General features: G+C 24.4%; 1 protein-coding gene across 1 annotated transcript; it reads right to left on the bottom strand.

Moving 5' to 3' along the window:
* Positions 1 to 1,531: 1,531 nt before the first annotated feature.
* LOC113559433 (structural maintenance of chromosomes protein 3-like) lies at positions 1,532 to 12,632 on the bottom strand. Its single transcript, XM_026965258.1, has 26 exons — positions 12,473 to 12,632; positions 10,081 to 10,156; positions 9,821 to 9,859; positions 9,620 to 9,759; positions 9,387 to 9,545; positions 9,209 to 9,320; positions 8,966 to 9,147; positions 8,647 to 8,892; positions 8,435 to 8,556; positions 8,243 to 8,350; positions 8,005 to 8,110; positions 7,324 to 7,427; positions 7,110 to 7,209; positions 6,870 to 7,033; positions 5,839 to 5,980; positions 5,603 to 5,761; positions 5,282 to 5,493; positions 4,919 to 5,081; positions 4,405 to 4,590; positions 4,196 to 4,339; positions 3,526 to 3,741; positions 3,303 to 3,439; positions 3,043 to 3,229; positions 2,127 to 2,309; positions 1,792 to 1,932; positions 1,532 to 1,674 (listed from the first exon to the last, which is right to left on the bottom strand). Exons 1-26 carry the CDS (start codon positions 12,485 to 12,487, stop codon positions 1,603 to 1,605), a joined length of 3,615 nt encoding a protein of 1,204 aa, XP_026821059.1. The 5' UTR covers positions 12,488 to 12,632; the 3' UTR covers positions 1,532 to 1,602.
* Positions 12,633 to 14,267: the final 1,635 nt, after the last annotated feature.

Here is a 14,267-nt window from a genome sequence, read left to right as displayed (position 1 = left end):
ATATGAACCAGTTGAATACTATTTATTACTTTCATTTTGTTAATGAAATACATTAGATAACCAGTAAAAAAAAAAAAAAAAAAAATTGTAATTCACTCAGAATGAAAATAAATAACCAAATTATGCATAGTTTATCAATTTAAGTCCATTTTATAAATTATGTAAATGTGCATACATAACAAAATAAAATAGTTAAAAATTTTAAAACAATTTTGTAAAGTAAAAATAAAGTTTATGGTATCATATTATAGAAACAAAAATAGCTGATTTAAAAAATTGTTTAACTATGCGATTACAAATTTTTTAAATATTTTAAAAAACATAACTATTAACCTAATCTAACAATTAAATCAAATGTTATAATTTTTTTGTTTTTAAACAGGGTCTAATAATCTTAATTAAATATAATACACCAACTTATATATATTGGCTAGATCATAAATAAAGTATAAGACATATTATGACAGTTGTATAAATTAGTTAGAAGTGAATTCTATTAACAAGAATCTATTATAACATTGTAATAAAAACAAATTTTGAATTTTTTTTACTTCATTATTTAACACAGACAAAAAATAAAAATGAACAAATTAAATATTAAACACATTTGAATAATGCTTATTATTGATATAAAAAAACATAATTATAAATATAAATATAAAATAGTTGTATAAATAGTGCTCAGCTGATATTTAATATATTTTGTCAAAATAAAAAAAATTATAGTCATTATTTTCATTGTAAATCATAATGTGCATTGTCAAAGTACCATCATTTGTTATTTTAAAGCTACAACAAAATAATTAATTAACTGTAACTAAATATTTTACCATAGTAAAATGTAGAGATATCTATTTTTAATAAATATTAAAAGACCTAAATAATTTTCTTTCCAGATGTTTCCTCAATTTAGTTAAATATTTTGCAATATTATGTTCAAAATACAAATTAATACATTGTTGAATAGTTATATAAAGTGTATGATATTGACCATTCCTCAAATATACATTAAAATTTTATACATGCTGATTAAATATAATCAAATAAATCAAAAATGTTTAAAATAATAAATTATACTCATTATTTTTTTAAAAGTATTATAAAATATAAGTGTTAGTTAAACATATTTATAAACTAATTTTTGGTGAAAAGACATCTTTTACAATATACAAAAACAGATATTTAAATATAATTCACGTTAGAGATGAAATAAATGAGTATTGTGGAATGTAAATATTCATACTTAAAAATACTAAATAAACTTATCTCTATTTTTTAAGTATACACTTAATAATTTACTGTTATTTTTAAAAAATAACTTATGATATCTTAAATAAATTTAAATATATAAATAAATATCATATATAGTAGATATATATGTATATATATATTTTATATATACACATATATAAATATTAGTTGATTAAGTTATTGAAGAAAAAAAAGGTTTTACAGAATAGATATCTTATTTGTGATCTCATTGATAGGAAAATAGTGATTAAATATAAAGCCAAACATAATTCTGCTAACTTATTGAATACGTAAACTTAATAGCTATTTACAGTCTGACGTTCAATATTTAAACAATCATAACCAAAATGATTATCCATGAGTTGTATCATCTTCAACAAAATCATACGCAACATCTCTTGTAACACATTCCACATGACTCACCTGAAAAGTTTAACAATTTATAAGATTAAATAACAGCAAATTTGAAAATTATTGAATTAAATAAAATATAAATAAATATAAATATAATATTAATTATTAAATTATTTATTATTATACCTTATTACGAAATTTAACTCCATAGAACTTATGAGCATTGAATAATAATTCAGGTCTGAATGTGGTTGTAATGAATTGGGCATGATCAGACATTTCATGTATCATGTCTGCAACGGCTTTTCTATGTTGAGGATCTAGTGCCTAAATCAGTTAAAATACTAATTAGTAGATAATATACTATGTTAAAAATCCATAAATTTAAATGTTGTAAAGAAAAAAAATAATAATAGTATAAATAATATTATTTATAAATGTATATATTCTATCATAACAATGTAATAATAGACATTTAAATATTAATGTTATACTTCTTGTAAAAATTAATAATTCTATACCTGATCAATTTCATCAAAAAGATAAAATGGAGCTGGATCACATTTTTGAATAGCAAATATAAGTCCAAGTGCGACTAATGATTTTTGACCACCAGATAATTGATTCATTTCACGCATTTCACTTCCTTGGCCAGCAAACGACACTTTAATCATTACTCCGGAATAGTTATCTATATTATCTTCCTAAATATAAAAACAAAGAACACTTTATAATATATTATCAAATACAAACTACAACTATATATATGTTACTATAATGTTTGCAGTATAGAGAAATTTCTAAAAAAATATTCAATTATTAGATAGATTTATTATATTTATACAAAAATTATGATTTAAAAAAAATCAAAGGAATGATAATTAATAAGATTTAGATTAAAGTAATTTTATTTATTGCAACAATATCAACTAACCTAACCTTAAGTCATATTTTATTGTAAAAATTAACAATATTTTGATAGTTACACATTTTTTCAATAAACTTTATTTTGCAGTTACATCATGTAAACCCTTGTCTTCTACTTTTTTTTAATTAGAAGCAAGAGTTTGTACAACAAAATGTATTGATAAAATTATTTTTGCATACTAAAGATTAGGTTAGGATTTGTTTCTAGTGTATAATTGATTCAACACTATCTTAGGCAATCAAATTATAAAAAGATCAAGACTTTTATCAAATGTTCAATTTTACAATATTATAATTGTAAGCTTTCTGTAATTTTACAATTACCACTACTAATATTTACCAATATCACTCAATAAATTTCATCATTTATAAGTCAATGGTTAGGGTACAATACTATACCACTTGCTAATAATTTTGGCGTACGCCATGCACTTATTCATTACATTTTTCAACAGCAAATATTCACAGTAACATACATATATACATATATAATACATTTATAATTCCTACATCGCCAACAATAGGTGTAGCAGACTCTTCGCCACCAGCTGATTTCATTACTAATTGAGCAAATCCACCTGGTACAAGTTTGCTAAATACTTGGGTGAAATACATTGATACTTGTTTAAATGTAAACAGGATAGCATCACATTTTCTTTGTTCCAAAACATTCATTAATTCTTCAATTTTTTGATGTCTAATTAATTAAAAATAAATATAATGTAATATGTATTTACTATTAAAAGTAATATTAAATTAATATAAATTACCCTCGATCTAATTCTTGTTTTCTGGATACCAATTTTTCTTTTTGTTCTGAAAAACTAATAAATTGGTCTAAAGCTTTCTTGTTAACATGACCATAACGCTTAATATTACTGTTAGCTTTTTCAAGTTCTTTAAACAACTGAAAAATAAAATAAAATAATGAGCGGTTATCTATTAAAACGTAAAAACATTAAAAGACATAGATTGTAATATAATAATATTCACGTTTTTAGATGAATAAGACATATATTTTGTAATGAGTTCAGTGTTAGGAAGTGCACCTAGATCACTAATTTTGGCTTGACATTCATCCAATTTTTGCCTTAACATATTTTGCTTGGTTGATACTTTAGTAAGATCTTTGGACTCATTATCTAATTTTTCCTGAGCTTCTTTTTCTAATGCTTTCCACTTTTCCAATTCTTCTTGACAAAGTTTTTGCTAGATCATAACAGATTACTTAAGTTAATAAGCTAACTAAGAATATTATTTATTTATTTAATATTTAACAAGCAGGCTCTCAAATATATAAAGTACAATACATAAATAGACTTAGATATAACATTTGTATGAATAAATTTTAATTATGCGGTATATATACTCAAGGAATTATAGATGATTTAGATTGACTAAGTTGTTTAAAAATTTAAGTTACAATAATTATGATTTAAGTTCTTTCAATTAAATGGTTATAAAAGTTACACATTATTATGATAATTCTAATGCTTGTTGCATATAATATCAAATAATTTAATTTAAAGTTAAATAGACTGATCTCGGATCACTAAATCATGATTTATGCAACTCAACTAGATAATATCTTCCAATTTGTATACATTTTTTATTTTAGAATAAATAAGAGAGTATAAAATTAAAATTAACTACTACTCAGTACCTTTTTTACGGCTTCTTGTACTCTTTTATCATCAATTTTAATATCAGCATTCAACGCCTCTAATTTTTTTTTGACTGTCTGTACTTCCATTTTATTATTTTCTAATGTTCGTTTACGTTCTTCAACAGATATTTCTTGTAACGCCTTTAAAAACAATGTGTTATTTTAAAAAAAATAATGAATCACGACATAATTATTCTTTAACAAACCTGCATAAGCTCATCTCTACGACGAATCAAATTGTTTGTTAACAAATTTTCAAGTTTGTTTTTGTCAGCTTCCAATTTCATACGAGTAGAAAAGGCAGTTTTATTTTCCATAGTTAATGAACGAATATCATCATTTAATTTATCCATTTCTCTTTGATCAGTAACAGAAAGTTGAGCCATAAGTTCCTAATAAATTAAAACAAGTAAAATTTAAAATACATATGAAAATAATAATTTGTTTATTAAATATATATATATATATATATGAGTATTAAATTAAAAACCTTAAGATTATTTCTAAATGTAAAAAAAAAAATTGTAGATTAAAAGAATAAAGTAGAATTAATAAATCCACAGAACTTTTAGCTAAAAACTGAATAAATTATACTTATTCAATGGTATTTACAAATAAAAATATCATACAATGGATAAACAATATAAAGCTAAGAATAGTGTACATTATTTTACAGTAATGGTAAACTAAATAATATTTAAAAAAAAAAAAAATGAATACCTGATGAAGTTCTGATTCTAATCCACTGCGTGTAGTTTGCATGGCTTCTAAATTTGATGCCGCTTGTATTAACAACCTTTCTTTAGTAGCTCGATATCTCTCAATTCCAACAAGTTCTTCTTTCATTAGTCTTATGTCTCCTTTTAATTTGTCAAAATTACCCCTAGAAAAATAAATACCACAAATATGTTATCAGTTAATTCAATAAAATGTAAATATTTTAACCAGCTAAAGGACAAACAAAAATTTAAAGAAACTTGTATAAAAAAAAAAAAAAAGATTTCATCTAAAAGAAAAACTGAATCAATTTTATTTACTGAACACTTATTACTGAAATATTTTTACTAATGACTAAATACATACTTAGATTTACTATTTTTTGTTTCAGTCTTTTGCATGTCAGACATTACTACATTCACATTGACCTCAACTTCGTTCAATTGTGTTTTTAACACAGCAAGTACTTCTTCGGCTTCTTTTATTTGGCTCATTGAATCATTCCGTTGTTTTTGGATTTCCAACTTAGAACGCATATTTTTAAAATACCCTCCTGTTAATGTTCCACTTGAAGAAACCTTCACAAAAAAAAAAACAAATGGTTAATGAAACATACTTGAAATAATTTTTAATTCAATAAAAATAATAAAAATTGATTGCATATTAACACATAAAAAATATATTCACCTGATCACCATCAATTGTAATACAATCAAGCATACTCTGTTTAGATATTGTAGTAGCAATTTCTAGATTTCGACAAATTAATGTTTTGCCAAATATAAAGCGCATTGCTTTATCTAAGTGAGGTTCATATTTTAGCTTACTGACCATTGGAAGTGCATCCTAGAAAAATTAAAACCAAAATTATAAATTTGTTTTTTTTTTAAAATATGAATAATATAAGATATTGTTTTATTAACCTTGGATTGTGGATATCTTATATCTCTTACAGTCAATCTATTTAAAGGCATGAATGTAACTTCACCAGGTAAATTTTGATTATTTATTTCTTTCAAGATTTGTGTACCAATTTTATCAGATTCCACAATATGGAAGAACATTCTAAAAAGAAAATATATTCATATCAAATAACTGAATAATATTAAGTCAAATATAGTGGTTCTCAAACTGTGAGGCACACTTTCCTTGCAAACTCCCGCCTTAATCTAAATTAAAATGTATTTAATCATTTATGTTAAGGCTGCCCAAACCCAGGCCCATTAATACATTTGAATTTTCCTTCCAACATTATATTATGTTTTTGATTATTACTATTTCTTTAAATTTTGTTGTGTATTTTATTTTATAATACCAACCAGTTAGCATTGGGTATGCTTATTATATACGTTCATTTGTCATGGACTTATTGCTATTATTTTTATATTTATAGAATTTAATAAAATTTTGGAAATTAGTAATAAAGGAAGACTTCCCTGTAACATACAATTTTGCCTGGCAGATTTAAAGCACATTTAGCTCAACTTATATTTGCAAAAAAGCTTTTTTTACTCTAACTTATGTAGAAAATAAATATTGCAGTTTGTTATCCACGCCTCATATTTTAGATTTAATGTTCTTATTATCAACATCAGATTTATCACTAAATATTGAAAAATTATTTATTAATAAATCTTTTCATAAGTCTCACTGATGTATATTTATTATTTTTTTTTATATTATAACATGTGCAATTTAAAACTTTGTTCGATTTAAATATCTATTTATTTAACTATCCATGAATCATAAGTGTAAGTAAATCTTATTCATAAGATGGTCTGCCAGCTAAATGTAATTAAAATTAAAGCTGGCTTCCAAAATAAATTAAGGAACATCATTCAAACATGAGAAATGAGCAGAAGATGTAGACATAAATAAGATATTAAATATCTGAAATTTTGCGAAAAAAAAACTGTTTTAACTGTTTTTAAAAAACAGTTTATATTTTAATTACCTTCCACCTGCAGTAACTTCTACTGCTGTTTGAATACTCTGGTCGCATCCAAAATTTTCAATAACTTGTCCATAGTATTGAGAAGCAAGATCAAGATGAGCTCCACCTTTTTCTTTAAATACATCTAATACTTTACGAACACTATCTCTTCCGTTTAAAATAGCCTGAAAAAAATTACAAATGAGTTTGTACATACATATTATATACATTATTTTATATTGTGAAAAAATATAAAATTACTTTTCCAGCCATACTGCGGAGTGCTTGATCAGACTTTGCCAACTCTTCTTTAAGTGATGACAAACTATGCTGTATAGTATTTTCTTTACGCCACAACTCACTAATTACAAATTAATTTTAATAAATTATTTCTATACTTAAATTAATTCAAACAGTATATTTCTTTTCTTATAAGCTTAATAATAATGTGTTTTTGATAAAAGATTAAACTTACTTTCTTTGACTTTGATGTTGATCTTTTGCTTTTTTCAATTCATAATATTTTTTATTGTACTCATCAATAGCAACTCTTTGTTTTTCTAGTTCAATAGAGTTCATCTAAACAATGTTATTGTTTTTATATTAAGATATAATTTGTTTATAAGTTCAAAAAGATATTTATGATAATATGATACTATTGGTGGTATCATAAATTTTTATATTTTATTTTTATTTTATAAAATAAGAGCTAGGCCTATAGTACAGTAATATGTAAGTAATATAAAATGTGCAAACAAGTTAATAGCAGTGAAATGGAACTAGGAATGATAAAGGTGAAAATGAGGGGTGAACATTAGTAAGACACATAAGTTGTAAATTGGATTATTCAAACTATAATTAGTGGTGCATTAAAGGATAACAATAGGGGTGGTAATGTAATAAGCTCAAGATACTAACTATAAAAATTAGTTGAAAAAATTATAATACGTAAAAAAAATGGTATATGTATACCCTCAAAAATAATATTCTCATAAGTTTTGTAATGAGAGATTTTAGCTTCAAATAACTTAAAAACATAAAAAATGATTTTTGTGAATAAGTTTTATCTGTTACAATATGTATGGGTGAAATAGAGAAAATAAACAATATACTGATACTTAATTATATCAATTATATTAAACAACTCTCAAAATACCTGTATTTGATGTTCTAATTCACGCTGCCGTTCTCCATCGCGTTTTAAATCATCAGTTAATTTATCTTTGTGTTCATTTTTATCTTTTATTTGTTTGTTTAAAGATCTACAAAATTAAAATAGAAAAACTTTAAAATTAAAAAAAAAAAATAAATAAATTTAACAGAATTTTTTGTTTATAACTTATAAACTGTATTGACTTTTGGGATAAAAATTAATGTTCACAAAAATGTATTACTTAAGTTCTTTTTGAATCCATTTATCACGATCTTCTTTAGATGTGAATTGACTTCCTCTTCCTTGTTTAGCATACAGTTCTTTTCTTTTTTGTTCTTTTAAAGCAAGCCTGAAATAATTCAATTATATTTGTAATACATCAAGTATAACGTGTGAACTTATATGAATATATTAATAATTAAAATCATCTTACTCCCGAGTACAATCTTCTTCCTTTTTTTTTTGAGCTTCATATTTTGGTTTTAACTCTTGAAGTTCTGATTCTTTGGCTTTAATGGTATCCTGAAGTTTTTTCAATTCTTTTTCTGCTCTTTCCTAAAACATATACAACAATTTTAATATATTCAAATATATAAAAGTATTTAAATAATAGTTAAGGTTCTAACTTCTTTTTCAAAATCTTACTTTAGAATTATTATCTCCATCTACTTCATCTGTTAAATCTTTTATAGTAAAATCTAATTTTGTTTTTTGTTTAATTAACTCTTGTTGTTCCAAGCTTAAAGTTTCTTTTTCTTCTTTAGCTGCATGTACTTCTCGTTTAGCATCACGTAACTGTTTGGCTGCTTTCTTTGCTTGATCAGTAGCATCTTTAACTTTAGACGCAAGTCGTTTTTGTTCTTCATCAAAATTATTGATTTTTCCATCCAACTACACAAATAATTTTTTTTTTAATATTATTTTTTTTTATTAATGTAATATGACATTTAAATTAAATATTTACTTCTTCCAATTTTCGTTTAGTGTCTTTTAATTCACGATCATGAATACAAAATTCTAATGTCCTTCTTTTTTTATCCCACACTTGATATTCTTTTAGTTCTTCTTTTTCTTCTTCGAGAGTTTGTAATCGCTCTTCAATTGTTTTAATAAACTCAACAATTTTTTCCAGTTTAGTTTGAGTATCTAAAATGTAATTTAATAAATTATTAAAAAAAAAATAATTGATAAAATAAATTTTTATTACCTTTTAGTATATCAATTGATTCTTCTTTTCGTTCATCATAAACTCTGGTACCAGCAACCTCTCTCAAAAGTTTTAATCTATGAGAATCTGGCGCTGTAGCCATTTGGTTAATCTGTAATAAATATAAGAATTACTAATATTGTATTTAGTTTAAATATAAAAATAATAGTGATAATACCTTTCCTTGTTTAACAATATAATATGGATTTGAGTGAGAAAATCCAGCAGATTCTAATAAATTAGTAACGTCTGACCTAGGCACCATTTTTTTATTTAGAAAGTACTGGTCTTTTTTCGCACCAATTACTCTTCTTAAAATAACTTCTTCTTTTTCAATCTAAAATATTTTATAAAAACAATAATAAATTATTTAAATTATATTTAAATAAAATGATAACATTTTCAGCATACTGGTAAACGATTATCTGTATTATCAAAGATAATTTCTACATAAGCTGTAACAACTCTTGGACCGGTGCCTTCATGAAGTAATGCCTGTCTTTGCTCAGGGCGAAGATGTGAAAACTCATCACTAAGTACGAATTGTATAGCTAAAATTAACAAAATATATTAAATAATAATCGACTTATCAATGCTAGGCAAATAATTTACCATAAAAGAAATTGCTTTTTCCAGATCCATTACGGCCAACTAAAAAATTAAAAAAACATATTTATTTTTAAAAATAAGAAATAAATACTTAAAAGAAGATACTTTAAAGACAACATATTACATAAATTTATTATAAATTCAATAACAAAACTAATGACTAAATAATTTTAGATTGTACTTTCTTTAATACATTTTAGCATTAATGAACACAATTAATCTTAAGAAAAATTCACAAATAATAATACATGTTTTTTACATACCAACGACATTATGTCTTTTGTCAAATGGTTCAACTACAGTCTGCTCTCTGTAGCTTTTAAAACCATGTATTATAACCTAAAATTATAAAAAAATTAAAAATGTAAAATAAATTTATGATTAATATAAATAAATAATTTTTTTTAAATAATTTGAGTAACTATTATTATAAATAAATAAATATAAGATTATAAATAAATAAATATTTACATGTAATAAATAATCTATATTATGTATCTTATTTTATAAACTACATATAAGTATTTAAACATGAAAAGTAAACTTCTTAGTAAATTTATAATATATACAATTTTAATTAATTAAATTTTATAAACCTAATCAATTTCATTCATAATATTATAAAAATCTAAAATCTAATAAGTTTAATAATATTACAATAATAAAATAGTTATTGCAAACAGTATTTTCAAACATTTTGGTAAATAATGAAATAAAATTATAACTTAGATAAAAATACCCTGTTTGATACTGGATTTTTAAACAGAAACTATGTTATAACCTTCATTTTATCTTTAATTAAAGCATTTAAAAAAATATTTTCTTTTAATATTGATAAAATATGCTAAAATTGTATTTTTGGAATATCTATTTTGAAATTTATTAAAGTTGGGTCTCGTGCAATGCATTAGCCTAGCACCTTTAGCAGGGTCAAACTGGACAGGGTCAGGATTCCTGCTTGGGCCCTTGCGGTATTATAGTTCCTGGGCCCTTGTACTGTGCTACTCAAAAATACAGTATACAATTATTGGGCCTCAGAAAATAATTCCTGCCTGGGCCTTCGGGTACCCAGGCCGACCCTGACCCTTAGTAATCCATCATATTTTTACCACATCCAGCTATAATTTTATTTTTAGATTATTGCTTTAATAATTCAACATGTTTAAATCTTCCAATAATATTGTTGGAATTTCAATAAAAATTTTAAACTTGTTAGATATAATAATTATATGTATCTGCATAATATAATAAAAGTGTACTGAAAATAAATAAATTTGAATTCTTACACAATTTCTGTTTAATTATTTAGTTTTTTAATTACTCAGTTCATGATCCTTTATATCAGATCAGCAAGACAACTATACTGGATTTATAAAATAATTATTTGTAACAATACTAAATATTAGAACAACTAGGTATTTCCAAAATTTTAATCGATAACAATTGATTAACACTTTCAACGCCGCTGACGCGTATACGCGTCAAGTTTATTCCATTGGGCCAGTGACGCGTTTATGCATCAGTAACATGTACATTTGTATCTGCCATAATTTAAACGATTTTATTTTAATAAACTTTGATATGTACACTGGTTGTAAACAATAAACTCTAAATTTTAATCTATAATTGGGTGGGTTTTCATTATTTTTAGATTCGAGTTATCGAATCATTGCATCCGGTATGAACAACGCGGCGTCGCGGTATAAACACAGAATAACCCACAAAACCATTTGCGGCGTTGAAAGTGTTAATATTTTAGAATTAAAAATATTAAACCTTTCATACTCATTAACAAATTAATTCAATATACTCAGTGCATATATTTATTTAAGCTTAAGCAGAGTATAATCTACAAAATTTCATTAATTAACAAATAATCTCAAATATAGTTGATTAAAAGCAATGTTAGTGGAATAAAAACAATAAGAATTTTAAATACAGTCTTATTCAAATCGCAATGGGGATAAACATTAATTCAGCTTATGTATTTTCGAGTAACATAAATATAACAAAATATAACCCAAAGAAGCCAAAAAAAAGAATTGAAACATCAATATTTTTAAGTTAATCGACTGTATAATACAGTATCCTGTATATAAAATACCATTATTTTTAAAAATGAGCGTATGTTCAATAATTGTTGTACAACATAAAATTTAACTTAATATGTTGTAGGTAAAATTATATCAAACCCTATAGGTTAGGTTACAATACTACAAAATCTTTAACATACACACATTCATTAGTTTGTAAACACTAAAGAAATGATAGATAATGAAGAAAAATAAAATAAAATTGTGTTGTTGATTAAAATATGTTGAAGTAAAACTATTTAATAGATATCAAATGGGAAACCATTTGCAAGATTTTTCAGAAAATTTTAAGTTTGTTCTTTGATTCTAAATGTACATAAGTAGATATTATTCTACAAAGAACCGTATGCTAAAGCTAAGATGAAACATACAAGAAATCACGATGTATTCGATATCATTATATATTATTCTTTACTTAGAATAATACTTTAAAGTAACTTCAACATTCTAGGAACCGTATCAATTGTTTATAATATAAAAAAAGCCAATGGATATTGTGTAAACGCGATAGTGTGTAATACGCGAGAGTAAACAAAATAACATTATTGTAACGTGCACTGACCTGTTTGATATGCATTGTTTTATATTAATGCGTAACGCTGAAACGTTTAGTTCTTTTGGGCTAGCTTAGTTCCCGAAAAAAACATAATAAGTTCACTTCCCGTTTATTTTATTTAAAAAAAATTATTATGATGAAACATAATCGAGTAAACAAAAATCAAAATGGGACCCTTGTAGATACTATTACTATTATTAGTGATAAAAATGACGCGGTACAGTGATGGAGGAGATGGGTATGAACCTCCATGCAAACAACGACAATCGTCATAATCGTCGTATGTCCAACAATTCAAAATCTACATCGGTATTTAAATATTAAATCAATTTATTAAAATACTATATTATTTTGTCTATTGCAAGTTTCCGCAGAGACGTATGCAGAATTTATTTTTGGGGGGTGTTTTTGAAAATCAGTTATTGAAAAGTAGAAGGTTAGCTACTTAGTACACCTATATCTCTATGTACCTACCCACACTTAACAATATTAATTCATTTAATCTTTCGTCGCCAGTTTTGTTACGAAAATACGTACCCACGCCAATGCACAATAGGTATAATTTTATTTTATTTATAAATCCTGTTAAGTATTTTTATTTTTATTCAAATTATATTAATTATTTTAATTTGTTAGTATTAAAATTTCACTTTGCTTTAACCAGTTTTTCACAACACAATGTAATATCATACCTGTCTATCAAAGTATAATATGACAATTAACATTAAAATAGAATAAGTAAATAACCATACAAAACTAAATATTTCGGGGGGGGGAGGTGTTTGAACACCCAAAACACCTCACTGTGTACGTCCCTACAAGTTGCGACTGCAGTACTGGCAGTACTGTCTACACTATACCTATATATATATTATTATTTCTTCTCTTGGTCATCCGTGTCTACATGGCAAAACGGCAATTCGATATTATACAAATTATAGATTACTCAATTTTCGCGGTTTCTGAGTACGTATACATAGGTAGGTATAGTCGGTATAGTCGTATAAGTATTTAATTATCGCAATGGAAGTTCAATATCGAAAAAAATGCAAAGTTATAATAATGTATAGCACAGTTTTTGTAATTTTTGAATGTATTGATTGAATTACAAAAATAATATTAGTTAATAATAATAAGCGGGTAGTCATACTAATATAGGTTTGGGTGTCACCGGTGTCTGCAAAAATGAACTTTCCGTTTTCCCCCAGTTATTTGTATAGATACACACTAAACAGTCAAACAATAATTATTGTATAATTTGTATACCTACAAGGCTACAACTATATTTAAATCATTACGCACATTTTTTTCAAGTTATTATATAAGTACAATAATATTATAAATCTATTACTTAAACTATTAAAAAATACTCACTATCAAAATTTATTTTTGTGAATACTTTGTCCTTACATAATTTGATATTTGTTAATACATTTCCGATGTATGTATTTTATTTTTACTTTTGCGCGCTTTACTAAACTTAAAATTATTTATTATAATTAATGTATTATTTCACGTTTACTACTAATTATTTTAACACACGTGAGCTTATCTTACTTAAAATCACATCACACACTAATTCACTATTCATTGATCACTATACCTACTCAATTCTCAATAAACACTATAACTTTCGATAAATCGAACAAGTTTCAGTATATGCGGCATCAGATACAGATTAGATATAATATCATAATAAAATATTTTCTACGTACATAAATAAGACGCATTAGTGTTAGTAGTTAGAAGTTTAGAACGTTAAAATTCTATAATGTATAACTATATTTAGGTATCATATTTT

Source organism: Rhopalosiphum maidis, chromosome 3, assembly GCF_003676215.2.
Source record: "Rhopalosiphum maidis isolate BTI-1 chromosome 3, ASM367621v3, whole genome shotgun sequence".
Taxonomy (NCBI): Eukaryota; Metazoa; Arthropoda; class Insecta; order Hemiptera; family Aphididae; genus Rhopalosiphum; species Rhopalosiphum maidis.
Note: the sequence above shows the minus strand (reverse complement) of the source record. Positions and strands in the feature narration are given on the sequence as shown.

Coding starts and splice junctions, on each gene's coding strand:
- LOC113559433 (XM_026965258.1), bottom strand. Junction 8,557..8,646: donor ATGGAGATAATAATTCTAAA/GTAAGATTTTGA, acceptor TATATGTTTTAG/GAAAGAGCAGAAAAAGAATT. Junction 5,082..5,281: donor ACAAAAAATAGTAAATCTAA/GTATGTATTTAG, acceptor TTATTTTTCTAG/GGGTAATTTTGACAAATTAA.